This window comes from Oscarella lobularis, chromosome 11 (assembly GCF_947507565.1).
Source record: "Oscarella lobularis chromosome 11, ooOscLobu1.1, whole genome shotgun sequence".
In the NCBI taxonomy this organism is placed as follows: domain Eukaryota; kingdom Metazoa; phylum Porifera; class Homoscleromorpha; order Homosclerophorida; family Oscarellidae; genus Oscarella; species Oscarella lobularis.
The window spans coordinates 2,430,273-2,457,302 of record NC_089185.1 but is presented as its reverse complement, the minus strand read 5'-3'; the positions used below and the strand labels follow the sequence as shown (position 1 = coordinate 2,457,302).

Genomic DNA, 27,030 nt, shown 5'->3' with positions numbered 1-27,030 from the left:
AGAATGTGCTCATAAGCTTGGATGAGTTGGATCTGACCCCTTTACCTTATGGACTGATCACCCTTGCTGGAGTTCGAAAATGTTGTCTGCGAAGTAGGTAGGTACTAGATAGATAATGAAACTTCACGAACTAATCGATGTCACGGTTGCTCATGTGTCGCATTCTATCGTTTGTTGTGGTCTTTATTATAATTTTGTGGCTAGCCTGCAGAGAACGATTACTCAACTAAAACGTTTGACGGCCCGTGAAAAGAATCGGTTGACCTAGCAATTAGGCGCCTTATCAAAATTTCCTCCCGCTCTGCATGTAGTACCTCTATCTCGAGCTCTAGGCTACACGTGACCTAGGAGGACGAGGAGCCTACGAGTCATCTTCCCAGTCGTACGAGCGAGTCCATCGAGTTTCTAGTCGATCAGAAAACACTTTCAGGAGTCCCTGAAGCTCGCGAGTCGTTTTGTGCACTCGTCTCATCTGCCGTACTTACGGGAAGCCATTTTCAGCTCTATTGACTTCTTTTCGCGCGAGCGACTTAAAGAACGTATAGAAAAGCTGCGGAAAAAGCTCGTCGAGCGCCAAAAGTGGATGAAGGAGCCTCGGAAGGCCGATTCGAACCATTTCGTTTATGCTCTATTGCGCATGCCCGCGTCGCAAAAAGATGGCGGACGTAGGATTCTGCTTTCGAAGCCAGAAAACGCTTCAGTGCAAAGGGGTGAGCTAAGAATATTGTTGCATTACCTACCGTTCTACTACGGTATAAGCAAGCCTAACGCGGTCGTTTATCGTCCACGCCAAATCAAATAACTCTCCGCGTTCCTTAGGACCACTGTCCAGTATCTCCCTAAGGGAACATTCCAAAAAGCATCTCCACCAATTCGTCAGTCTTCTCCGACGACTCGACGGGCTCTATCAACTTCCCCTTCGGCAACTAAAACGAAAGAAACGAGATCAAAACGCCGAAGAACGACTCGAATTCACGTCGTGTCCAAGCGATCTGCCACGTTTGAAAAGATGCCCAAGCGGAGGAAAGAACCGGCCGCGGCCCACGTACGTACGCTCGCGGTCCAGAGTGTCCAGACCCCCACGTACTGCTACTGTCGACATATCGATCTTTGCAGAGGCTCAAACGAAAGCGATGTTGTTTGACTGAAAAACTCAGCGTGCTTCTCGCAGAAGAGCTCAGCGTGCATGCCGGCTGCGAAAAAAGGCGAAAGATCAACTCTTCGAAAGGGGCGTCTACGTGCCCCTAGCTGTGTGCCCCGTACGCATGCGCGCCCAGAAAAGATATTGTTAATTCAGCAGTCGCAAGTCAAGTGTTGTTGTCTCTCGTCTCTGCCTATTGTAACAGCGTTTCATCGTTTTCTGAACCACAGCAATTCGTCTACACAGAGACTGACCATGTTCCACTGGTTACAGGGTCTTTTTATCTGCGTTCTCGGTTTGCTATGCAGCAAAAGAGTTTGTAAGTGCCGTTCGGCCTCAAGTTCCTCCAAAATTGACGAACTCTTTCTTTTTCTATAAAGCGTGTATCAAAACGAACATTGGGGGAATTTACTCATCAGATGCGATACTTTCACTGGCGAAAAGTCCCTACGCCGTTACCAAAGATCTGATCGTGTCTGAGAACACGACTCTCACGATTGAAGCCGGCGTTGAGATGAACTTCCAAGCTCGCGTTCGCCTTATCGTCAACGGAACGGTCAAAGCGGAGGGAACGCGTGAGCGAGAAATTAGTATGCATCACTTTGCGTCGGCGGGAATCGATTCAGATGTTCTCCGTCTGGTGGGCGGTAATTCATCTCGCGAGGGGCGAATCGAAGTGTATGATGCAGCGAGTGGGAGTTGGGGCACCGTGTGCGACGATAATTGGAGTGTGTACAACGCGAGGGTTGTTTGCCGTCATCTCGGGTTCAATAATCCCATTGGTTCCGACTACAGTACACGACGATTCGGTCCGGGAAGTGGAATCATTGGACTGTCAAATGTGCATTGCGACGGTGCGGAAAATTCCCTTTTGGATTGTTCGGCGGAGCGCTGGAATAGGAGTCAATGTAATCACTTCGAGGACGTGGGCGTCGTTTGCGGTAAAGGAAGCGTTGGATTTTGGGGCGGTATCGTGTTTGCCTCGGGCGGCGCCAGCGAAAGTACGGTGAATGGAACAAGAGAATTTTCGACTTCAAGCGTTTTGAAGAACGTGAGGATTTCGCGTACTGGAGTTGTACCGGATGAGATTCGGCGCTCGGAGCCGGATCAAACCGTTGCTGCTATTACAGCAGACACTGCTCTGGCGGAAATGGTGAACGTGACTATCTCGAGTAGTCGCTCTTCAAATATCCTATTGAACGACGTTCACGCTGATATATACATTGAGAATCTCAAGGTTCTTAATTGCACCGGATTTGGATTGAGTGGGCGGTCATCTCGTCGCTTGAAGTGCGTCAATTGTCGTTTTGATAAGTGCAGAATTGATCTTACGAGGATAGCGCTGCTATTGGCCCGTCCTGAGGTGAAAGACGTTTCCTCGTACGATTTCGGTAGCATAGAGAATGGAGGGAGCACCGAGTCTCACTTCGTTAATGACAGCGGTGGTTATATCAATTTCACTCAAACAGACATGCACTCCCGCTACGTCACTCACGTGCTAGAGACAGATCCAGGCTATGGGATGACGATATCTTTTGATGAGTTCCTGCTTCAGTCTCCCTCTTCGAAATCGTTTCGTATTTACGATAACTACACAGGCTTTGACTACTTGCAGCTGACATTGTCACCAACTGCTCATCTTACTATTCCTGACAGCATGACAGTTGACTATCATCAAGTGATCTTTTATTTTCATTCATCTATCTACGGCAATGCGAGGGCATACGTTAGTCGTCATCGACTGGATTCACGACAGGTTGACTTGATAAACTGCTCTACAGGAGACTCGTCAGCACGCTTGCCGTGGTGGACGTATGGACTACAGTTTCGTGGGTTTCTAGGTACCGTGTTTATTGAAGGGCACGTTGATTGGTACGGTGGTATGCATATTGTTGGGCAAGGGAACTTGGTTGAGATTGTTTTTACCGTTATTCAATGCAATAAGGCTAGGGGATGTCCAAGTTACGGAGTGTTTTTGGGTGGCGCGTTTACGAAAAGCCGTATGCTTCATTCTCGGGTTCTGAGTACTGGTATGGTTAGATTCAGATTTTCAACAGGAAATGGAGACGTGGTTTTTGTTGAAAACATCATCAATGGATCAACTTGGTATGGATTTGGATTGTACATGAGCAGAGGATCAGGACAAAGGACATTTCTTGTTGAAAGGAACGTTGTGACAAGAGTGTCAGGTGCAGCACTTGAAATTTATAGTTCACTTACTGTGGGCTCAGTGATTGTAAGAAACAACATCGTTTCTAACTGCGCTGGTTACGTTTACATCGGTTACATTTCCGGCTTGCGGATGGCGGCAACTATATCCGGCAACATTATTGAAAGAAATCGCGTTCCGCCGACGACAAATGTATTCAGCGTACACACTATAGACAACCTAGCGACAATAGAACACAACATTTTCAAGAACAACAAAGGTCGGTCAATAGTCTTATTATATGACCGCAATCGGATTTATTATCCGGTTAAAAACGTCTTGATTTTTCGAAATAACACTTTGAAGGGAAACACTGTATACAATCAATCAGAGACGAGCAAGCCTTCTCCTACAGCAATTCTAGACATAACTGGGGGTCGTCACCTGCAAGTATATGACAACGTGTTTGGCAATCCCGAGTCGTCATTTGAAGTTTGCATCCTGAGTGAGGCGACGTCGTCCCTAGATAAAATCAATGTGACGTTAAATTATTGGGGCACGAACGATGAGAAGGTGATACGCGAAAGGATATACGATTTTTACGACTCCAATTATTTTGCCACTGCAACGTACTGTCCGTTTCTTCTGTCACCGGATCCCCTGAATGTAACAAAATTGCCCTGTGGAAACGTCAGCTCTCCCCTGGTGATTGGTTTATCTGGAGAACTCGGCGGTCAGTTAAATTCTACGTTGACTTTGTCCGATGCCAGGTCTCCCTATCTGATGACAAGAGACGTGACTATCCTTCCAGCAGGAAAACTTATTATCGAGGCAGGCGTTGTCATTGAGGCGAGGGAATATACAGGAATTCTCGTCGAAGGGAGCATGATGTCATTGGGAACGGCTGACCGCCCGGTTGTCATCCGAGCAGCAGGGTCTTCTGTTGGAGATATTCGTTTTATTGACCGTATCTTGCAAATTTATTTTGAAGGCGAATGGCGATCAATCTGCTTTCCGACCAATCAAGGCTCTATTAAGGATTTATTGGCACTAGCTAGATCTTCTTGCCGACGAGTTGGGTACAACAATTTGGGCTTTTATCGACAGGACTGGTTTCCTCAACTAGACACGCCCGTCATAACAAGCGTGAGCTGTCCCCTAGGCCGAGATACTCCTGACCCGGATGATTGCAGTTTCTTGGCTGGTCTCTATACGCCTGCGCTCCGCTGCCTTTCTCGCCTGTCCTTACGGTGTACTCAATACGGCGTTCAAGCGAGAATAAATTCACGATCACGAAAATTACTGGGCAAATGGGCGGGAATTCGATTTTCAGCCACATCTACTATAACTGTGTCTGGAAATGATTCTCACACGTTGCCGACTTCGTCGCTGTTTCACACTCTCATTCAAAATGCTGGACGTTCAGCGATAAAAAGCGTTCCTGCCGTGAAATCGATTTTTCGGTCGCCCAAGTTTGTGAACTTGACTATAACAGATTGTGCTTCTACTGGTTTGATGTTGGAGTATCTTCACGAAAAGACAAACATTTCTGGAGTTGTAGTGGAAGACGGAGGAGGAGACGGAATATCTGTCCGCAGCCCAAATCTTCGAAGTGTGACGTATCACGATGTTACGATCAGGAACGTTGTAGGCGCCGGAATGTATTCATACTCGCCTCGAACTTCACCAAGTTATTTAACGAATTATCAATCAATCTGCTTATCTCCACCTACTCTGTACGTTGGTGAAGAGAACGGAATTTACATTGGATTGCATCCTGATGATCACATCGCCGGGAAAGTTTGCTCCGTTGTACTACGTGGTCCGCCCAACACAGTTCTTTTCGTAACCGTTGCTTTCGTGCAGTTACTTTCCGACGATAAACTCGTGATACGAAATGGGCCTAATGAAGCTTCACCGTCTCTTCGTACGTACGAGAAGGTCAGTTTATACTATAGCACAGCGCTCTCGGCTAGCAGTTCGGTCTACGTTGAACTTACAAGTGGAGGACAAAATAGAAGTTCTAGATTTTCTCTTCATGCGGTGGCTTTGTCTACAAGGGAAAGCTTCAACCGTGGAGATCCGAGCGTTGCTATGGGCTACACCCGTATTCTTGACAGCTATGTTTTTTCCGCGAAATATGGCGTTAACGTACACGGTGGCTGGGAGAACATTGCTATAAGAAATCTGAGAACTGAAAATTGCTCAACCTACGGAATTTACGTGAATAGAAATCTTGGTATTCTTTCCATAACTAACAGTGCAATTCGAAACTCTCACATTGACGGAATACGAACTTCTCAGTCTCGAGGAAACGTTCAAATTATAAACAACGAAGTGACCGGAAGTGCAGATGCAGGAATCCGAATTCAAGACAACTGTGACAGCTTTTACTCTCGATGGACGTCTATCGTTCAGTCTAATGTTTTCTTGCAAACGGGCAACGCTGCTATCAATGTTTTCCTTGGATCTAGTCGGTCAGGATGCAAATGGAAGGTCATGAAAAATGTTTTTGATGCTAACGAGAATGGTTTATTATTTTCGTCATTCCGCGACGTGTATCTCTACTACTACTTGACCATTGCAGACAACACATTCCGAAACCACACCGGAACAGCACTAGAATTTGACGAATTCGTTAATGTCTATGCTCGCATAGAGAGCAACACATTTGCCACAAACTTTGGCGAATCAATTTACTTGCGAGGTCGTACTCCGGCCTTAAGTGTAGCTCGCAATCTATTTTTCAGCAATGTTGGAAAATATGTTGTCGTGCTGTCGCCATTTAATTTCACAAAATCGCCTTTCGTTTTTGAAAATAATACACTTATAGGAAACGTTTTCGATCCCACCGAAATGCATCCTAGTGGTTTTGGCTGCCCGTCCGTTGTTGCCCTTTTGACTTCTTCTCAAGTAGTCATTCGCGGAAATGAATTCAACAATCCTGAGTCTCGGTTTGAGCTTAGCATTCAATTACCTGTTCAGAGTTCTAGTGAGCTCACTGTGGACGTTCGTCGCAACTACTGGGGTACAACTTCAGAGGCCGAAATTCGCGACCGAATCTGCGATTTTGGGCAGATTTCGCGGCTTGCTTCTTCTGACTTCATTCCATACTTAATGTCTGCAAATGGATCTGCTGTTTCCGCTAACGTGTCACGGGAGGGATCTATTTTGAGGCCTCGGAGACTCCTTCGCGGCCGAGTTGTTGTGGATACTGTGATTCCTCTCTCTGGAAGTCCTTTCACAGTTGTTGGAGATATCTCCATTCTTCCTGGGAAGACGTTGGCAGTAGAAGCTGGCACCGAAATCCGATTTGTTTCAAACACTGGCATACTTGTCGAAGGCCGCCTGGTAGCTCGAGGAACAGAGAGTCAGCCAATTCGATTTGTAGGCCACGACTTGGCGATGCCCAAATATAAAAGAAGTGTTCGTCTCTACGGTGGAATGAGCACGAATGAAGGAATTGTTCAAGTCTACTACAACAAGACGTGGGGTGCGTTATGTGCTTTACAGGACGAAAGCGACGTTCACAGCACTAGTCACAATTTCTTATTGTCAAACGTTGTCTGCAAGGAAATAGGATATAAAGGAGCTGTGGAGCAACAATCTCCGTCTCTTTATTCGAATAAATCATACTCTGGTGAAGCTTGGATTGAGCATTTACTTTGCCGAGGTTCAGAGACGTCGATACGAAGTTGCATCAATTACGTGCATGAAAGATCTGTGTGTGCCTTAGGCGCCTTACAGGTAGTGTGCGTCAAAACTGGATCGACATTTTGGAACGAACGGTCACCGCTGTACTGGTCAGGCGTTCGGTTTTCTAAATCAGCGTCGCTGAATGTAAGCCATGTTTTCGTTTCCGGAGCGGGATTTGCAGACGGCGTGAAAATTCCGGCTATTTTAGCTGTAGGAAGCGCATTGGAGATGAATGACGTGAACGTCACAGGGAACGCTTGGACCGGTATCAATGTAGTCAATGCGCCCGTGGCCAACCTGAACAGACTCAACGTTTCATCAAATGAAGGAACAGGGCTCAGGCTGTCGAATACGTTTGAGAGTGCACTCCATGATGTTATCGCAGTTGGAAACGAGGGGCACGGATTAGCATTGGCTAGAGATGGTTTCTTGCAACCATTCTGGCATTACCCTGTGGAGCCAAGATTGCTTATGGATGTGTGCACTCAATCGGAACCAGTTTCTGTCGAAGAGCCATTCTACCTAAAGTTCGTTCCTCGCCTTTCCGGCGTAGGCGTTTACTCTCAAGTTTGCACCGTCCTTCTTCAGGCCAACATGGACTACGTACTATCGTTTAGTGTCGTGTCTCTTCACTTTCAAAATTCAAATAGTTACGTTAAAATTGACGGTCAGAACGTGTACAGCTCTAGGAAATTCCAATTTCCTGATCAGGTTCTTCATCACGTGACGTCGGGAAGTTCAGCAAGTGTATCAATTTATGTCTATATCGATATCGAAGACTTCGTTTTTAATCCCTGGGCAGACTACGCTTTAATTTACGTTCAGCAACGTTCCACAGGTAAGAAATTTACTGCTTAAGTTTTCATGTATCTACTTCTAATTTGTTTTAACTAGAAAATTCAAACTCGTCGTCACACGTTGTCACTAATGGATTGTTAGCCTCTAATTTGATATCAGGAGTAGCTTTCAATTCTAGTCGAAGCACTTACGATCGGTCAAGCGTATCCATCTTTTCGTCTACGATTTTGGACAATTCTTGGAACGGAATAGACGGAAACATGACGAGCGGCGATTCTCCGTCGCGTAGTTTGTTGACTAATGACGTTAAAATCCTAAGAAATACGATCACAGGAAACGGCAAAAGCAATGCCAGTGCTAGCGGCGTCTCTCTCTTCATTGACCACGTCAACGTGTCAATTCAAAACAACGGCATCGCCGACAACGTAGGCGGCGCAGTGAGCATCAACCTTACTACAAGCAGAAGCGAACCCACGTTGGTGAACGTTTTTGACAATCGCATTGTGAGAAATAGGGAAGGAGACATAGTGAAGGTTCGTGGATCGTCTCTTTCGTCGGGTGTGACGGTGAATATAGGCAGTAACACTGTCAGTCATAATTCGGGCGGCATACAGTTCGACACGTTGGCAATTAACAGAACGGCTGCAGTCGTTTCTCAGAACACTTTTTACAATAACACGGGCCGGTTTGTCGTCTTTTGGGAAACGGGCCAACGATCATCGGTGCCCGGCCAAGAATTTGTAAACAATACGTTATATTGGAATGTTTGTCAGAAACCGGATTATCGATGGTCCGTCTATGCCGTTGGGATTGGTCCATCGTACAGTGAGAATACTTTTGACAACCCGTCGAATTTGTACGAATTAGCGTCTGGGCCCGATGCTGGTCAAGGTGCACACAAAGCGACTGAGAACTGGTGGGGCACTCCTGATCTTAGTGAAGCTGCGAAAAGAGTTAGAGACAAGAGCGATGTGCCTAGTTTGGCAGATGTCGATATATTTCCTGTGAAATCAGTACCGCCTTTGAACGCCAACAAAGGTGAACTATCTGGCGTTAGAAAGAATTTTGTTTTTTCAATATCTGAATCTTAGGTTGTCCCTTTGGTTGGGTGCGTGAAGATAGGTATCATTTACAGTGCTACCTGTACGTGCGAAGTGCAGTTGATTGGTACACAGCGAACGAGTTTTGCAAAGTAAGTAGATCAAACGTATAGACCGCACTTAACTTTTTGTATGTCGTGTGTTAGGCTCGACATGCAACCCTTGCATCCAGCCACAGTGGTTCTGTAGACGGATTTTTGAACGATCTCGTTCCTCAAGCGTCGTTTTCTTCACCAAATGTTGGAAGTTGGTTAGGACTTCGTCGTAATGAAAAGCGAGCGTGGATTTGGTCTGACGGTTCGAAAGTGGACTACGAGAATTGGATAGAGAAGATGGGCGAAGAAAACTGTGCGAAGCTTACGTCAACTGGTTGGTGCGACGAAGAATGCAGCTCTCGTCTTCCGTTCTACTGTATCAAACCCCCAGCTGGTATGGCCTAGTACAAAGTCCCGCTAATGCTGCATACATATGCGTGTAGTAAGATAAATCCTAGCGCCCATGCATTTTTATTTACCGCTATAGAAGGGTGTCGCAAAAGAGAGCTGTTTTGCTAGTTTGCAGCGCGTTTGTGCTTCTTCGGCGCGTATAAAAATGTTATGCCTAGTTTCCGACCTACCAAAATTCTTGGTCTCTAGATTGAATCATAGGCATGTGTGATTGAATAGACCGTAGATAACTTGAAAGGTTTAGGATAGGATATACTGTGACAGCATATAGCGCTACTTAGCAGTTTAATTTCTTTGCTTTCACACAGATGGATGTCCTAATTCTTGCTCACAACGCGGAAGATGCGTGAACGGCAATTGCTTATGTTCTAATGGATGGAAGGGCAGTGAAGACTGCAGCGCGTTTGATTGTAGCAACGTAAACAACTGCTCGGGACGCGGAAAGTGCGTTGGACCGAACCAGTGTCGCTGTCGAGTTGGTTGGAAGGTGCATAAGCTAAGTAAATTGAATGCGTTTAAGTTTTCTGTTTACAGGGTCGAGCATGCACTACAACGTATTGCAATCTGTACGCGACGTGTCATTCGTGCACTCGGCAGCCTGGCTGCGGTTGGTGCGATTCTCAGCAGAGGTGCCTTCCTGGCCTTGGCGTAGGTTCAGACACGGAACAATGTGAAGCGTGGTTTTATTACGGCTGCTTTGCTCCCAGTCGGATGATCAATTGCTCAGAGCGAATTAGGGTACGTGCGTTCTACATAAATCATGCTGATTTTTTTTACTCCATTCTTTATATACGTAGGGAGTGAATTGTTCGGAGATTTGTGGTAATTCGCCCAGTAACGAAACTGAGCAGCATTGCTACGACATAGATCACTGCTATTTTCACAACACGGCAAGTTACTTCTTGTACACATGCAGGTCAATTTTTTATCGCGTCCCCCTTTAGTCGTGCAGCGGCTGGAACGAGTTTGTGTGCCCATACGGGCGTGTGACGCCTGACTACGGACTTGATGCTGACGCTCCTAAAATTCCTAGCCATCTTCCTGATGGAAAGTCAAACGATAGAGGCAAGAGATCCCCGTTGGACGACTCGTCTGCCTCTGATCGCCGTAAGAAGTTCGTTGACCTTCATCGTGACGTGCGCGTTGTCGATCCGTCAATAACAAAGATTTATCGTCTTATCACCACTGAAGTCTTCACTTACTACGTCGTAAAGCCTCCTCTGGAAAAGATCTTTATTGGAGAAATTCTCGCTAGTCTTCAAAGTGGGGGCGTTCTAGATAAAGTTTTGGCTATGTCGACAGTCGGGCAGTATCAATTCGTCAAGGCAAATCCGGCAAAATTGGAGGAAGTTTTCAAGTATGCAGACTTCATTGACTCTGTTTCTTTGGAAGATATTTACGACAAAACAGCAGTTGAACTGATTCCCAACGTCGATGCTCTCCAATCTTCGAATCTTCCGGGCGCTTTACACACGGCAATCATTTCTCCGTCGACGTCAATATACAAGTGCAAGCGTTCGGCTAAGAATGATCGAATAGTAATAGCTACCCATAAGAACCGAGCTTCGGCTCTGACGAATTTGACTTTGGCTATTGTGAGTCATGCGACGAGCGGCTTTTTGGAGAAAGTGACGGCGATCCACGTTTCCGGATTACATACGATTGTCCACACTACGTTGGCGATCTGTTCAAGTTCGTCGTCATTTATAAAATTGGATGTCAATAAAAGAAGCGATCCTCAGGCAATTGTCTCTCCAACTGCGACTGGGCTTGGTGGAAATGGGCTTGATGGAATTGTCATATTTGAGAATATTTTACCTTCGGATCTTGATTTGTCTGTTGGAGACGTAATTGTGGGCCGTCCTAGTGGCCCCGTGGCCGGTTACGTCGTCGACTACTTCAATTCTTATGATGACGTCGTGACGTTCATCGAATTAAATCACGCCAGCGGAGTAGGGGTTGCACCATGCGCAAGCGACAGAGCTTCGCGGTGGTGCGACCTGACGAAAGGCACGCTTTTCTATCACGAAATCATCAGGCTCGGCGTAAGTTTTCCAGCGTATTTTATACGTCTATCCCCTCAGTATCGTTTTTTTCGTTTGATCAGGATGCTACGTCTAACACAGTTGTCAGCTACTCGCCGCAGATTCAAATGACGTTTCGCTCGAATCATACGTCGCCGTTTGTATCGAAGCTAGGGTTTGTGTTTGATGGCCCAATAACGATTGGTAGTCAGACAAACTTTTCTTTATCAGCAAAAGATTTGTAAGTACAGTGTAGTGTATAGCAAGATGCGGTTGGGACCGTGAATGATCGTTTCCCTGCATGTGCTTTAGAAATGGAGTTCTTCGCGGTCAGACACACGGTGTTGACCGTCAGCAGTCTTTCTGCATCGATATCGGTCCTACTTGCATTCGTGGTCGATTGACCGTTTCAGTAGATTACACGTTTTACGTGGATTACCAGGTGAGATCGGTTGTTGATTTGGTTTTTAACTTATCGGTGCTCCGCCTTCTTAGTTAGCCAAACACGGAGCAGAGTACTTGTTTGCGTACGAAGCAGAGTCTCGAGGAAGTCTAAGTTGGGGCAGCATATGGAGAAATGGCGTTGGACTAGAGTACTTGAAAAAGGTTTGCGTTTGTAGATATCGGTTCTGCGTCTAGAATCATACACTTCGTTTCAGGCCAACTTGCATTCAAGTCAGAAACTCACTCGTCATCCTCATCAGTCTTCAGTATTCGAGTCGTCAGTTTATCCGACGTTTGCAATTGAATGGCCAGTTTCATACAAGACGGCGCCTTACGTTACGTCTGCCATTCCGGACTTTATAAAATTGGCTCTTTCATCGCCCAGCTCTCCGCTTGCGGAATCTAAATTCTTTTTAGAAATAATCCCTGTCCTACGAGGACACTTCGTAACGAAACGGTGCTACGAGGGATGTGATTTTGGCAAAGTTAGTATTTGCGTACTTTTCCTCATTAGAGCGATTATTAGCTGTTACTTGTAGAAGCTACTGGCATCCATGTTTTCCGGTATCTACGAAGTTGAAGCCCATTCGTCCGTCGATCTACTCCTCGAGGACTCTAGTCGAATCTACAAGTGGCAAAATGCCGATTTCGTGAACGTCATATCAGGACTATGTTTGCCAGTTGATGACGAAAGTGATTGTTCTTGTCAGTGTCCATTTGAAGGCAAGTGCAGTAATGACGAAAAGGGAGTAAAAATCTGCCAAACGTGTGATTGTGGTGGACTTCCTGGCTGTCCCTGCCGTCCTCCTTGCTCGAACGGAACAGTTGAAGCATCGTCTTCTTCCATTGCTCAACCGGAATGCTTATGCCAGTGCGCCGATTTAAGACACGCATCAGTTGGAGTTGACGGAAAGTGTCAGGTATAGTAACGAGACGCTCTTGCACACACTCCGTTATTGCAACTTTCATTATCTGAAACTTTACTAGCACTCCGGTTTTTTTGTTGTGCTAATGGTTATTTGTTCTGTAGTGTGGTTGTACGTGCGCCGATGGCAGCCGGAGCGTTATTGGTCCTAACGGAACGTGCGAGTGTGCGTGCAAGTGCAAAAACTGCATGGATTCTTTTCTTGGTCCAAGTGGCTGCCTCTGTCTAGAAGACAAGTGCATATAGCCACGTAGCCTTTAGTTTTAACACCTGATGCTTTTTTTCGCAGATGTCCTACTTGTCCAGAAGGCCTTGAAGCGGTTTGGCAAGACTGCACCTGCAGTTGCCAATCGAAGCATGGCCGCGGCGGTTTACCACCGGTCTGCTCGGAAGGATGGACAGGCCCGTACTGCGACATACCCGATTGCTGTCCTGTACCGTGTACGGCATTAATCTTTTAATTTCTTTATTTTTTTATTTTTTTTAGTTTGCTCTTTCAACGGCGTGTGCGTCAATCCGGCGGGGAGCGAAATTGACAGAAAGCCGTATTGCTTGTGCACCTGGCCACCGTGGGAGGGCGAATGGTGCGAGATAAACATAAACGCTGCTGTTGGAGATCCTCATATGCAAACTTTGGATGGTGATAATAGTAGCGTCTTTCGTGTCTCTTAACAGTGAATTTTTAGGCTTCAACTATGATTTTTTTGATATCGGCGAATTCTGGTACTGCAAAAGCGTCTCCAACGACTTCGGGGTCAGTGCACGCTTCTATAAGTACAAACGTACATCTCTCACTGGCGCCGTGGCTGTGAAAGCGGGCACGAGCGTTGTCACCGTGTCTACGCTCCACAGTCCTGGACCCAATGACTTGCCTCTCGTCAGGTAGTTAAATTCGTCGACGTTCCCGCGATTTGAAGTTTTTGACGTTGTCTGTTCTTTTCCTAGAGTTAACGGCTTAATCACTCGTTTAAAACACGGGTCGAAGCTCACTTTGCCTGACGATAGCGTTCACGTGGAACCGAGTCTATTCCTGAATGGGACGTCGAAAGAAAAAATTGCTTTGATAGCTTTTCAGTTTTCTAATGGCGTCGGTCTCTCTCTTGACGTTCAGTACAGTCCTGTGATGCAGCGTCAATTTATCAATATTGCGTTTCTTGTCGGTTCCTCTTTCAAACGAGCTACGGAGGGTCTTTGTGGTTTCATGGATGGGAACGTCTCGAATGATTTGGTTGGATCAGATGGGGTGTTATATCCCACGGGAAGAGTGCTACAGTTTGCGAAATCCTGTACTTTCTCTAAATTTCTTATCAGTTTTATAAACTTATGTTTTTGATAGGGAAAATTTTACAAACGTTTGATGGATCTGGCTTAAACGGAACATGGTCGTGGAATCATTCTAATTTTCACAAAGATGACACCATGGACTCATCGTACACTGACCCATTGTTTGTTCCTATTTACAATATCAATGATATCGACTCGTCTACAACGACGGTATTTTTGTCTCTGTGAAAGAAACTTTCCTGCTGTAACTTAATTTTGTTGCAGATGGCCGAAGATTTGTGCAAGCAGAAGGGCTTGAACGGAGTTCGTTTGACCGAATGCATCTTCGACGTGGCCATTACAAACGACACATCTCTAGCAGAACAGGAAGACTATCAAACAGGTGATTCTCTTTGATTAACGGTCTAAATTATCAAATGCGCGTTTTGAGCATAGGTTGTCCTACTCGATGCTCTGGCAAAGGGCGTTGTGTGAACGCGACCTGTGTTTGTTTGCCGGGCTGGTTTGGACATGACTGCAGTCTAGGCAAGAATCGAGTACCACGTCAAAGACAAAAAGGAAATTGAATATTTTTGTAGGATCTTGCAGCAACTGCAGTATAAATGGAGACTGCCTATCTGGATTTTGTCAATGTCATTTTGGCTGGGATGGGCCTCTTTGCGACGAACCAGGTGAATAAATGTTTTCAAATTTTACTTGATTTTTTATTTCTCTTACAGCCACATGCTATGACGTTGACAATTGCACCAATCCATTTCAAGGTCTCTGTAAATCTCGCAACGTTTGTCAGTGCTCAGCTGGATTTACTGGGTCTAGCTGCAGTGAAGTGGCGAACTGTACTCTCCTCCGTGACTGCTATCGCCACGGAGTTTGCATCGATCACAACAAGTGTAAATGTGAAGTCGGCTGGGCGGGAGTTGACTGCGCTAAGCACTCGTGCGAAGCCGTCGGCTACTGCAGCAATCACGGCTCGTGCGTTGGCTATGATGTTTGCAAATGCGACGAAGGATGGAGCGGATCGAGCTGCGCCATTCCCTCGTGCACAAATCGCGGAAACTGTTCGGGCAACGGCGAGTGCTCGGCGCCGAACACTTGCGACTGCTACGCTGGGTTCTCTGGGCAAGATTGCGAAGTACCGAATCACTGTCCTGAACTGAACGACTGCTCAGGAAATGGCGTCTGCCAGGGTCGGAATAAAAGAAAATACTGCCTGTGCTACTCTGGGTACGAGGGAAAAAATTGCAGTTTGACGTCGTGCAAGGGACAGAACGATTGTTCTGGGAGAGGCGTCTGTGTTGAACTGGACTTGTGTGAGTGCTTCTACGGCTACACTGGACCTGACTGCAGCGAATATTCTTGCGAAAAGAGAAACTTCTGTTCAGGTAAAGTGAATGTTGCTGCACCGTCATTTTAAAGAATTTTTTCTTGTATTAGGGCACGGTCGCTGCCTTAGGTTTGATACCTGCACTTGTGATGCTAAATGGAGTGGACTCGATTGCAGCGTTCCAGATTGTACCGGAGTGAATAACTGTGGAAATGCGTCTACTGGCGTATGCATTGGACCGGACATGTGTGATTGCACGCAAGGTTATGATGGTGACAGGTGTGACCAGTTGGCAGGAGATAATCTTCATTCGCCAACCTTCAACTCATCCTCGCTTCGTTTTTATGTATCTGTGTCAGCTGCTGTTGGTCATCGGGTTGCTGCTGTGTCTGCAGAGGATTCGGACATGGGTAGAAACGGTCGAATAACGTACAGTCTGACAAGCTCGACGGGACATCATGCTTTCTTCAAAGTTAGCGCCCAAACGGGAGAAATTTTTACTACAGCAATACTTGATGGACACTTGGGGTCTGAGCTGCATATTATTACGGTGGCATCTGACGGAGGTGCTCCATCACTGTCGGGATCAGTAGATGTCTCTGTCAAAGTCATCTCGCCCAATTTGCACTGTCCCGTTTTCGTAGGATTACCTTTGTCAATTGAACTTGGAGAAGCGGTGGCCGTACCGCGATCATTGATCCTTCATCTGAATGCAGCTGATAAGGATTCTGACGCTTCTCCAAATGGAGAAATAGAATATTCACTTCAGCTAGATTCGTCTGATGTTTTCCATATCAACTCGAGCTCAGGATCTGTCACTTTATTACATCATCTTACCCTGGAGAGCTACGTTTTGAATGTCATCGCGTCTGATAAAGGCCAGCCACCGTGCAGCACAAAAGGAAGCATAACGATCGGCGTTCGTTTGTCGAACCGCGCACCATCTTGCATATCTCCTGTCCTGATTGCTTCTGTTCCATACACGACTCCTCCGGGTTCGGTGCTTTTCAGTTTGAAAGCTATCGATCTTGACAATGGCACAAATGGGCTACTTAACTACACGCTAACAAATTTTCATTCGTCTGTCCTTCAGCGTGACCAAGTTTTCCTTCGGATTGACAGCAAAGCAGAAGTTATTCTTGATTCGGCATTATCGAAGCCAACCGGTGACGTATTCGACATTGCAACATTTAGCGTAACAGCTCAAGATCAAGCTGTGGAACCGAAGTCGTGCAATTTCGATTTGACTCTCACGGTTTTTGACGAGTTTACATTCGCTCATCCATCGCACGAAGTGAAGATCAACGAAAGCGTTCCCATTGGGTTTATTCTGAAGCCAATTCCGTCTTTGTTTCTCCGCACGTCCCTTAATTCTAGTACCATCTCTTACAAACTCTATAACTCCGAGTTGTTGCCGTATAGTGTTGACGAGAAAACGGGGATCCTGTCGGTGATCAAAGCTTTGGACTACGAGCAGGAGAGAGAGCACAATGTCACTGTCATTGCTGTTACAACAGAAATCCCTGGAGCTCTAGCTGTAGCTATTGTTCGAGTTAGAATTATCAATGTCAACGACAATGCGCCGCAATTTACTCAGAATCAGTACTTTGCTACCGTTGACGAACTGGCGCAAGGGGGCGAATTAGTTTTGAAGCTAAGTGCGACAGATCTTGATTCGGGTTTTAATCGAAATGCAATCGGATACGAAATGCTTTCTGTGAGTCCTAGCAGTTCTCGAGACACGTTTGACATTCGTTTGACTTCCGACGCAATTGGCATCTATCTTTCTCATGATGCCGTCATCAACTACCAGATTTTGTCAAAGTTTACGATTGTCATGAAAACTTGGGACAAGGAGCTTCCGAAACTTTTTAGCAAAGCCACTGTCGTCGTTACTGTTAAAGAAGCAGCCAATGCTAAGAAGCCAGTATTTTTTCATCGTCAATATCGCGCAGAATTGAATGAGAATTCGCCGTTTGGATTCAACGTTATTCAAGTCATGGCTCTCGTCAACGGTCGGCCTGGCAACGACGTCGAGTACACCATACAGAAGCAAACGCTCATTCCTGGTTTGGTTTCTTCACTTTGCTTGGAGGTAACTCCACGAGGAGTTATTCGAGTTGCAAACTCTTCTGAAATTGATTACGAAACTATTCGAGGAATTGATTTGACTATTCAGGCGAGGGTTGATCAGCCTGTTCTACGTACGTCAGAGGCAAGCGTTCTGGTTTCAATTCTGGACGTCAACGACAACAGTCCAGTGTTTGAAGAGATGAAGTACAATGTTTCCATTCCTCTAGATTATCCCGAAGGTCAAGTTTTTCTTGACGTTACTGCTTCTGATAGCGATTCAGGTCAGTCTAGGGTGGGATGCAACAGCAGTCTCGCCACTGTATTCTGTTTTGTAGGAACCAACGGGGAGATTGTGTACAGCTTGGTTAGCAGCGGACATCAGAAAGGAATCTGTGACATCAATCCCTTGTCCGGAACAGTGTTTCTAAGCAAAGAGTTGGACTGGTCGTCTTACGGCACGCACAAGTTTACAGCTACTGCAACTGACAAGGGTACACCTCGGTTGTCAGGATCATCGACGATTTATCTCAACATAACATGCCCATTATCATCTCCTAGCTGCTCTAAAATGTCTAGTCCAGGTATGGTGCTTAAATTGAAATATTATAATGTTTTAGATGTTTGCAAAGTCGCTTTATTTTCAAAGTACCGGCGGTTTACATAATTGGAGGAGCCGGCGGCTTTGTGATATTGCTGATCATCTTTTCTGTCGTGGTTGTTTTAGTGAAAGGGCGAAAACACGAGAAAGACCGCGGGTATGCATGCATGCACGGGGCTTCTATCGTACATAGGATTTTATTTTTTGCAATCAATTTAGCGAATATGCCCCGACCATGAATCCACCGGCGGCAAGTCAAAAGGAGATTTCATCGGAGTTTTGCAACCCGGTGTTTGCAGGAGAAGAGGTGAGTAGTGATCCTGTCGCCGTGTCGTTCCCGTCCAAATGCGTGCCGGAGGAAGAGTCAGTCGCGAAAAGCGAAATTCAATGAATGTTCTGTGTTGTCTTTCTTACCATCTGTGTTGGTGAATGTTTCCCTCAATCTGTCAGTCTGTCAGTCTTGCTTAATTATAGGTGTCCCTGTACTTGCTTGGAAACAACACTCATTGCCTTTTTCTCACTGCACGAGTTTTGCTTGTCTGTAGCATGCTAGAGTATACTATCGTCTCGCAACTCTGTCTCTCTGAGTCTTCAAAACCGTGTCGAAAAAACGTGGCAAAGAAAGTAGGATCCTTGTTTTGTTTCGATCTCTTCTAATTAGATACCGGTAGGCTGTATAGGGATGACCGAGCATGACATTGATTATTCACTGTACTGAGGCGCCGAAGTTTCTGAGCAAAATACAACCAATTCAGTAAGGAATGGCATGAAAGGTTGAAATTTATAGCAACGTAAATATAGCCTTTGTTTTTTTACCGCTGGGTCCTGTTATTCGGTAAATTGCCAGACTGGCATTTACCGAATTCGAAAAAGAGATGCGAAACCAGGAATAAAATCTGACGAAAGCTTCTGGTCTAGAGTGCGTTAGCGTTTTTGTGCTTTGCGACGAAGAAACGATCAAAGACGGACGGACGATTTCCAGCTCACAGACAATACTGTACTCGCTTCCGCCAGCCAGTTTTTCCGCACCATGTTCCGAGGAAGCTTTCTAGACGGCGACAAAACCGAAGTCGCTATCGAGAACGTCGACGGGACAGTATCGAAGATGCTGGTCGAATACGCCTACACAGGAGCCCTGCATCGGTTGAGAACGTTCTACCACTTTACGAGGCGTCTCATTACGTTCAATTCGACGGACTCTTTCTGTTTCAGTTGTGCAGCGATTGGCTCAAAGTCCACGTCGACGCGTGCCCAATTGCCTAAGCTAATTCTCAGAGTGTCTAGGCAGCCGCATGTATAGTCGGCTAGCCTGGTATGCATGAGTTTAGCCGTATATGCAGTGAGTCTTTTGCCATATCATGGTTTTACCCTGTAACTAATCCTTTCCAGTCACTGAGATGTGTACTACTGTACTAGCAGATGAGCACCTGGACACACCGGTTGAAATTTTCCGGCATTATCTAAACGTTTCCGCAGCGTAGCTGAAACAGACGATTTTTTGACTCATTATTTTCTGTTCGCAGTATCCGGTGGACAAGCGCTGCATGAGGCTTCCTCTGGCGCACATCTCCCTCCTTCCGAGACCCTCGAGTTCCTCGTGAGGAACCGGAATTTTCACTAAACTGACCCGTGTTAGTAAGTTTAATTAAGCAAATTCAAAGCGTTAGACTATATTCGAATTAGGCCCATATGCGTTGAGAGATTCCTCATGATTCAGCCCCTTCTCATTTCTCTTTTACTGTAGGATGCAATCAACCATCTCAAAAAGCCATGCTAAACCGCGTGTTGTAGTCGCTTTAGTCCTCTGAAAGTGAATTTAATGCTCTCTCAGTTGTCGACGAAAACAGCTGCGTAACTTCACTCGAGTATTCTGGCATGTCAGCGCGCCATCTCTCTCTAAATTGTCTCTTTTTGCATTTTTTCCACAACTTTAACCAAACGATTCTTGCTGATTTGGGAATAAGGCAGTAGGCCACCAAAGCAATCACACATAAATCGATAAGGATCCAAGAGATTGAAGTTCCAATCCAACCAATGTCTGGTAAAAGTTGAGATATACAGCGATCTACTTCGGTTCGATTAGTGGTAACCAAGCAATCAGAATAGTTCACATATTTCTTAGGTAGGGTCTTGCTGTGTATAATAGTCGCCACCATAGTCGAGGCGAAACTTAGGGGGATGATAATGCAGAGCAAGAAAAACCGCTTCTGAACCAATGCATACTCTTCGATAATTTTGTATCGCTTTTCTGCGGATATACCTCTAAGACTTATTTCCCTTGCCTTTAGAGAAGAACTGTTATATTTAAACGTTAGGACCTTGTTTTTGTACCTGATGCAGCTTCACCATGACGAACACAGACATAAGTGTACCGCAGAGTATTGCGACGACGGCTGGCAGCGTCAAGTAGAAAAGCCAGACATTCGATGTAGGTGTGCACACGATTCCATACGGCGCTTTCCTTGCGTACTTCACGTCGTGTATGAAGACAAAAGTAGCTTGCCCTCCAACGTAAAGAAGCAATAGAGTCAGCTGAAGAATTAGGGATTTCTTGTAGCTTCTATGGCCAAACTTTTCGGGTTTGCAGACTGTCATAACTGCATTGAAAACGGAAGTAAGCCACCAGATCAAACATGAAGCGTAGCTAAATTGACCGATCAAACCTAAAACCTTAAATAGTTTAATTAAACTTTCAACTTGAATATAAATACCTTGAATGTAACATACTGTAGTTGGATCGTTCTGCGAGTCAACCATACTCTCGTGCTTACAGAAAGTCCGTTTTGGCCCCAGAATAAGTGGAATCGTTGCTGCAGTGCCTATAGTGCATACAGGTTAGCTAATGAACGAATAAGGTGCCGTGTCATTATTGTCTCTATGTATACTGACTCACTCAATGCGGATAATGATACAAGTAAAAATGAGCCGGTCACAGATTGATAGGATAACCTAAAAGGGCCTTACTCTGCATGAATAATCAGTAGAAAGGACACTCCTCTTACAATTTCTTTGCATTTGCCCATGTAATGAAAAGAACGGCATTGCAAATCCATATTAATGGCACAGAAACGCACGTTATGATATAAGAGCTTGTTCCAAAGACGCCAGATTTCCAGCTTCCCTGATCGCATGCAGGAGAACAGCTCAAACCGTGTTCTAGTGCAAGTTTGCTTTTTGACGCTATCAGAGGCTTAGGGCATATTGTTTCATTTGAGTTATACGCGCCATTTCGAGCGCATGCTGGAAGCGTAAGACAAGATGACGCTTTTCCCCCTAATGTAGTACGAAAGTCGGTTTGAGCGTCTATCATTTCTGAACAATTGATTTGACTATTTGACGGATCGCGGCCATCTCCGCATTCTTTGAAAGCAACATTGCAAAGAAGCTCTAAAATTTTACTCTCGTTTTGTAATTGCGGTAGCTTTGCAATGAGAAACCGTAGGTCGTCGTCAACCTGAGAAAAGTTTCCGCATCCCAAGACAAAAACGTTGACGAATTCCTCAGTGTTTTCAGGTTTGTTTGCACTCATTGATGGGGCAAAACTGCATATAGATCTGTTTAGCAGATCTTTGGAAATGCGTTGACAGGACGTCGGCTTATTATTATCCTATGGGAAACCGAAACCTAGATTTTTATATATATGCATCACACCCTATTATGGGCGCAGTTTCGGTTTTCAGTTGAACCGTTTTTAGTAGTGCGGTGTACTACAGTAGCTTACCGACATAGTCGTTTGCGGTATAAAGTAGTAAACGAAGACGGGAGTAGTGGTAAGCATCAGCAAAAGTGCAAGGCCAAATCCGAGGGCAACGAACTTGACGTGGCGGCGAATTCTCATTTGATACTGTTGATGTACTCCTATGCTGGTCATTTGAATTAAAATCACTCGAAACGTCACCTAGCTGTCCAAAAAAGAGGCACTACAGCAGCTGAGGACTTGATAAAACGAGACTTTCGTTTACACTGAGCTGTGAGAGCTTGCGCGCATCGATTATATCGCGTTCCTACGCAATGGCTTCCTGTTTTTTCCATATTTATTCCATTCAGTATCGCATAGAGTTGACACGCCCGCATTCGCGTATGTGAGCGAAAAGGTACCGTTTTTCCTGATAGAGTAATAGGAAATCTCTCTATATAACAGTCGTTGGGTCATTCTCATAGTCAATCAAAAACACAAACAAAACAAAACAATTCTACAAAAATTAGTTAATTAATTAATAAACGAAGTTCATCCGCTTTCGCACAATAGCTCAGGCTAAACTTAGGGTATGATAATGCAGAGCAAGAAAAAATCGCTTCTGAACCAATGCATACTCTTCGATAATTTTGTATCGCTTTTCTGCGGATATACCTTGCCTTCAGAGAAGTGTAATATTTAAACGTTAGAACCTTGTTTTCGTACCTGATGCAGCTTCACCATGACGAAAACAGACATAAGTGTACCGCAGAGTATTGCGACGACAGATTAACGAAAAGAAGCAAAAGCGGGCAAGCAAACCCGCGTATATATCATCGCAAGAAACGACGTTTTCTTTGCATTTACGTTTGGATTATTCGCAAACAAAGATCATAATTAGTCACACACAAAAGTTTCACAAATTTAGATACTACTAAACAAAGTTCAATAGCTTCCTGTCCACAACTGCGCATGGGAACTTGACCAGACAATCACCAGTGAAGCCTCTAATATGATCATCGTACCACTTCTTTGCTCGTTCATCGTAAATAAAGAGTGCATTATAAAAGTAACATATATGATACATCCTCTTGCTCTCGAAATCATAAGCAAGTCCATTGCAGTCGGGGAACACGAACAATTTGCCCACAAAAGAGAAGCGCTCGTTGCAACTGTCGAAAACAGCCGCATTCCTAGATTTAGAACTATGAATGTAAATTCTGTCTCTCGTGGTGGCGAAGAAGCATGAAGAAGGGTCCACAAGGTCCACGATCAAAGAAAGTTCAGAAGAAGAGTTCGAAGCACAAGGCCTAAATTCACACCAACGGTTTTCCACTGTGTCGTACTTCATATAGCCAAGTCCTTCATAAATGTTAACACCAATTGCATAAACCTTATTATCCAGTATAGACAGAATGTAGGGTTTTGTAAAAGATTGTTTGGGCGACGAAACGGTTATCCACCTTTTCTTCTCTGGATCAAATACCTCGCACGTCGCCTTTTTCCGGCTATGTTCAATAGTCATACCGTAAATGCGAGAGTCACTACTAACTATTTCATATCCTTTCCGTGGACAAGACATTGGTTCTACGTCATCAACCCATTGACGGCTCTCATAATCAAATCGATGTACTACTTCAGTCGTACCTGCAGTTGTCCCAGATTCGGTGTCACAATAGGAATTACCACCAAGAGAGTAGAGCTCGCCACACGACGTCACAATGCGATGCTCACATCTTTCCACTGGCAGGGAAGGAAACTCACTCCACCTTTTGCTGTGGGCGTTGTATATTCTAGCTTCGCTGCTCATCTTATGCCCTTTAACGATGCTGCCATACTTAGTAACTATTTTCGCTCTGGGCTTCACCCCACCAGCAACCAGTAGAACGCCGTCGTATCCGACGCGATGTCGATAGGACCCGTCTGACGTGTGATAGTGAGACACCAAGTCAAGATCCGAAAGAACGTCACTTGTTTCTTCAAAATGAAGCAGTGGAAAGCGGATATATTTTGACAGTGTTTGGACGTCATCCCGACGCGACGCTTCATCGTGTTTGACCCATTTTCGCACAAGAATTAGCACGTTGTCTTCGGACTTCACGCCCAAATCATCTTGAGCAATAATCCTACTCAAATGTTCAACTGAGAGACAGAGAAACTCCTCGCTCTCCGACAAGTCCAAAATATTCACGGCTGAAATGCAATCAGCCTCTCGACGTAAATTCGAATCATCGTATCGATCAGCAACGATTGCCATGCTTAGGCAATTAGACGTGTCCACGTGGCCCATGAGCCAGTCGCTGCACATCTGAAAGAGCTCGTCAAATTGAGTGTAGTGCGCCGCCTCGTAAAGGAATAGGACGTTTTCAACATTCGCGGGGCACATGGCTTCTCCTTTGTAGGCGAAATCGATCAACATGTTCAACACTGCTCCATCGACGTTTTGGATAGCGACGTCGGTTTTGTTGCTTTCGAGGAAGCTTCCTCCGAACATTCGGCTGAAAAACTGACTAGCTGCAGCCAGTATAACTCTGTGAGCTGGAAATCGCCGACCGTCTTCACTAATGATAACGACGTCGCACAGATACTCTGACTGTCGATAACTTTCAATCGTTTTTGCTGAAGAGCTGCCACGTGAAGTAAAAGCGACTTCGTCCATCGTGCTCGAGCCTCGTACTCGTGCACGCTGACTTCACTGCTTGACTATCCGGGTTTTCTTTTCGGTCTGCGCTCCCGTATTCGTAAGTCAGTGTCTCAGCGCGTTCTGTTCTCAAAGCTTAGCGAGTAGTCTTCAGAGCGACAATGCAACTACAGCGAGTCAAGCAAGACGTAGGAAAACTGTTGATTGGTATTGCCTTTCACTTAGGGGTTCTATTGTGCCAGATGAACGCGAGTGTCTCGAAAGAAGGATTTACGGAGCAAAATAGACAGGAAAAGTGAGCAAATCACATAGACCATCTATCGGCTTCTAAGCTAAACCCGGTAATTTTTGCCATAACAACCGCTCGTAATAATTTAACTGTCGTATGCAGAATTCTCTGAAAGTGAATCTAATTCTTTCTGAGTTGACGACGATGAAAATAGTCGAGTAACTTCACTCGAGCGTTCAGTCATATCAGCCCGCCATCTCTCTCTGAACTGTCTCTTTTTGCATTTTTCCCACAACTGTAACCAAATGATTCTTGCTGACTTTGGAATAAGGCAGTAGGCCACCAAAGCAATCACACATAAATCATCAAGGATCCAATTGATTGAAACGCCAATCCAGCCATTATCTGGTAAATGCTCCGATATACAACGATCTACTTCGGTTTGATTAGTGGCGCTCGAACAATCAGAATAGTTGGCGTATTTAGTCTCAAGCGTCTTGCTGTTGATAATAGTTGTTGCCACACCTGAAGCGAAACTTAGGGGAATGAAAATAGATAGTAGGAAAAATCGTTTCTGAACCAATGCATACTCTTCCACAATTTTGTACCGCGTTTCCTCGGGTATTCCGCTCAGACTTATTTCCTTTGCCTTCAAAGAAGGAAAACTTTGAATATTTTAGACTTTAGACACACGTTTTAATTCTTACCTGATGAAGTTTTATCATAACGAAAACTGACATAAGTGTACCGCATACTATCGCGACGACAGCTGGCAGCGCCAAAACGTAGAAAAACCAGACGTTTGACGCAGGAGAGCACACGATTGTGTAGGGCGTTTCTCTCGCGAACTTCAGGTCGTGTATGAAAGCGAAAGTAGCTTGCCCTCCAACGAAAAGGAACGATAGAGTCAGCTGAACAAAGAAGGAATTCCTGTAGCTTTTACGGCCGAAATTTTCGGGTCTCCAGACTGTCAAAACTGTATTGAAAACGGAACTAAGCCACCAGATCAAACATGAAGTGAGGCCTAATTGACTGAGCAACCCTGAAAAGTTTCGACGACTGAATTAAATGTTTCGTTGACAGGAACTTAGTTTGTTTTCCTTACCTTGGATATGACAAACTGTAGTGGGGTCGCTTCGCGAATCAATCATACTGTCGTGCTTACAGTAAGTCCGTTTTTGTCCCAGAATAAGTGGAATCGTTTCTGCGGTGCCTATGGTGCATACTGGTTAGCTAACTCAACGACCATGACTAATATTATATATATACATATAGGTACTCACCTATTGCGGATAGAGATATAAGTAAAAGTAAACCAGCGGCAGATTGATAGGTTAATCTAAACGAACGTGTAAATATGAATGTATGATCAGCTTGTATGAAGAGAATGTCTCTTACAGTTTCTTTGCTTTTGTCCATGTAATGAAAAGAACGACATTGCAAATCCATACTAATGTCACAGAAACGCACATTAAGATGTAAGAGCTTATACCGAAGATTCCAGATTTCCAGTTTGCCTGCTCACACGCAGGAGAGCAGTACAAGCCACGTTCTAGTGCAAATTTGCTTTTCGAAACTATTAGAGGTTTCGGGCAGATTGTTTCATTCGAGATATTTGCGTCATACTGAGCGCATTTGGGAAGCGTTAGGCAAGATAACGCTTTTCCGGCTAATACACTGCGAAATTCGTTTTGAAATTTTACAATTTCCGAACAACTGATTTGGTTATTTGACGGCTCGTAGTGTCGATGATAACCGTTATCAGCGCATTCTTTGAAAGCGATATTACAAAGAATGTGTAAGTTTTTACTCTTGTCTAGCAATCGCGGTAGCTTTTCGATGAGAAAACGCAGGTCGTCGTTAACCCGAGAAAAGTTTCCACATCCCGACACCGAAACAGTTAGGATTTCTGTTTCGTTTTCAGTGTCGCTTACACTCCGGGGTGACAACGCTGAACTGCATGCAGACCTGCTTAGTAGAATCTTGGACAGACGTTGACAGGATATCGTTTCATTATTATCCTATAATAAACCGAAACTTGGATCTATTTAGATTCGCTATATAAACAGTCCTTTTGCGCGCAGGCGCTGTTTCGCTTTTGCGCTGAAATGCGTACGGTATCTCAAGCGCGGTGTACTTACCGACGAAGTCGTTGCTGGTGCGAAGTAGTAAGCGAAGACGGGCGTGGCGGTGAGCGTCAGCAACACTATGAGGCCAAATCCTAAGCCAACCAGCTTTAGGCGTCTGCGGATTTTGATTTGTTGTTTATGATGTATTCTTGTGCTGGGAGTTGTTGGAAGCTCTCGAATCGTCATTTGAAGAGGATGAAACAAATTGCATGAGAAGTGAACAGGACCGCGTTACTTAGATTTAGCTACGAGAGCGCGTGCGCATTCCTTCGTTTCAGCAACAGCTTTCCGTTTCTTTTTGATTAGATTACATTATTGTCAATATTTGATCGTCAATGATTTATAGATGTTTT

The 27,030-nt window shown here is 45.1% G+C and overlaps 4 protein-coding genes across 4 annotated transcripts; 1 reads left to right on the top strand and 3 right to left on the bottom strand.

The window, feature by feature from the left end:
• Window positions 1-1,258: 1,258 nt before the first annotated feature.
• Window positions 1,259-18,561, top strand: LOC136192617 (uncharacterized). Its single transcript, XM_065981267.1, has 28 exons — window positions 1,259-1,460; window positions 1,522-7,824; window positions 7,881-8,822; window positions 8,876-8,976; window positions 9,031-9,313; window positions 9,639-9,817; window positions 9,865-10,068; window positions 10,128-10,220; window positions 10,275-11,375; window positions 11,438-11,595; window positions 11,667-11,796; window positions 11,850-11,960; window positions 12,014-12,283; window positions 12,338-12,718; window positions 12,829-12,959; window positions 13,013-13,164; window positions 13,211-13,363; window positions 13,410-13,605; window positions 13,669-14,009; window positions 14,060-14,217; window positions 14,272-14,389; window positions 14,443-14,532; window positions 14,586-14,678; window positions 14,727-15,389; window positions 15,442-17,685; window positions 17,740-17,985; window positions 18,051-18,159; window positions 18,222-18,561. Exons 1-28 carry the CDS (start codon window positions 1,397-1,399, stop codon window positions 18,391-18,393), a joined length of 15,186 nt encoding a protein of 5,061 aa, XP_065837339.1. The 5' UTR covers window positions 1,259-1,396; the 3' UTR covers window positions 18,394-18,561.
• A 1,163-nt stretch (window positions 18,562-19,724) lies between these two features.
• LOC136192623 (frizzled and smoothened-like protein C) lies at window positions 19,725-21,480 on the bottom strand. The gene is made up of 5 exons (XM_065981277.1): window positions 21,005-21,480; window positions 20,896-20,951; window positions 20,714-20,821; window positions 20,334-20,665; window positions 19,725-20,284 (listed from the first exon to the last, which is right to left on the bottom strand). The coding sequence occupies exons 1-5, from the start codon at window positions 21,310-21,312 to the stop codon at window positions 19,799-19,801; spliced, it is 1,290 nt and encodes a 429-aa protein (XP_065837349.1). The 5' UTR covers window positions 21,313-21,480; the 3' UTR covers window positions 19,725-19,798.
• A 1,545-nt stretch (window positions 21,481-23,025) lies between these two features.
• On the bottom strand, window positions 23,026-24,337 carry LOC136193065 (kelch-like protein 20). The gene is made up of 2 exons (XM_065981853.1): window positions 23,072-24,337; window positions 23,026-23,040 (listed from the first exon to the last, which is right to left on the bottom strand). The coding sequence occupies exons 1-2, from the start codon at window positions 24,335-24,337 to the stop codon at window positions 23,026-23,028; spliced, it is 1,281 nt and encodes a 426-aa protein (XP_065837925.1).
• Window positions 24,338-24,515: 178 nt separating this feature from the next.
• LOC136192618 (uncharacterized) lies at window positions 24,516-26,898 on the bottom strand. Its single transcript, XM_065981268.1, has 6 exons — window positions 26,690-26,898; window positions 25,947-26,569; window positions 25,832-25,887; window positions 25,654-25,761; window positions 25,256-25,590; window positions 24,516-25,197 (listed from the first exon to the last, which is right to left on the bottom strand). Exons 1-6 carry the CDS (start codon window positions 26,861-26,863, stop codon window positions 24,694-24,696), a joined length of 1,800 nt encoding a protein of 599 aa, XP_065837340.1. The 5' UTR covers window positions 26,864-26,898; the 3' UTR covers window positions 24,516-24,693.
• Window positions 26,899-27,030: the final 132 nt, after the last annotated feature.

What these genes read in the sequence shown, in the direction of transcription:
- LOC136192617 (XM_065981267.1), top strand. Translation starts at nt 1,397, where the DNA reads ATGTTCCACTGGTTACAGGGTCTTTTTATCTGCGTTCTCGGTTTGCTA. An exon ending in ACGAAATCATCAGGCTCGGC is followed by an intron (nt 11,376 to 11,437) that starts GTAAGTTTTCCA and finishes TCGTTTGATCAG; the next exon opens with GATGCTACGTCTAACACAGT. An exon ending in AATGACTTGCCTCTCGTCAG is followed by an intron (nt 13,606 to 13,668) that starts GTAGTTAAATTC and finishes TTCTTTTCCTAG; the next exon opens with AGTTAACGGCTTAATCACTC.
- LOC136192623 (XM_065981277.1), bottom strand. Translation starts at nt 21,312, where the DNA reads ATGATAGACGCTCAAACCGACTTTCGTACTACATTAGGGGGAAAAGCG. An exon ending in TGGGCAAATGCAAAGAAATT is followed by an intron (nt 20,952 to 21,004) that starts GTAAGAGGAGTG and finishes AGGCCCTTTTAG; the next exon opens with GTTATCCTATCAATCTGTGA. An exon ending in TACAGTATGTTACATTCAAG is followed by an intron (nt 20,666 to 20,713) that starts GTATTTATATTC and finishes TTAAGGTTTTAG; the next exon opens with GTTTGATCGGTCAATTTAGC.
- LOC136193065 (XM_065981853.1), bottom strand. Translation starts at nt 24,337, where the DNA reads ATGGACGAAGTCGCTTTTACTTCACGTGGCAGCTCTTCAGCAAAAACG.
- LOC136192618 (XM_065981268.1), bottom strand. Translation starts at nt 26,863, where the DNA reads ATGACGATTCGAGAGCTTCCAACAACTCCCAGCACAAGAATACATCAT. An exon ending in TGGACAAAAGCAAAGAAACT is followed by an intron (nt 25,888 to 25,946) that starts GTAAGAGACATT and finishes ACGTTCGTTTAG; the next exon opens with ATTAACCTATCAATCTGCCG. An exon ending in TATATCTCTATCCGCAATAG is followed by an intron (nt 25,762 to 25,831) that starts GTGAGTACCTAT and finishes TATGCACCATAG; the next exon opens with GCACCGCAGAAACGATTCCA.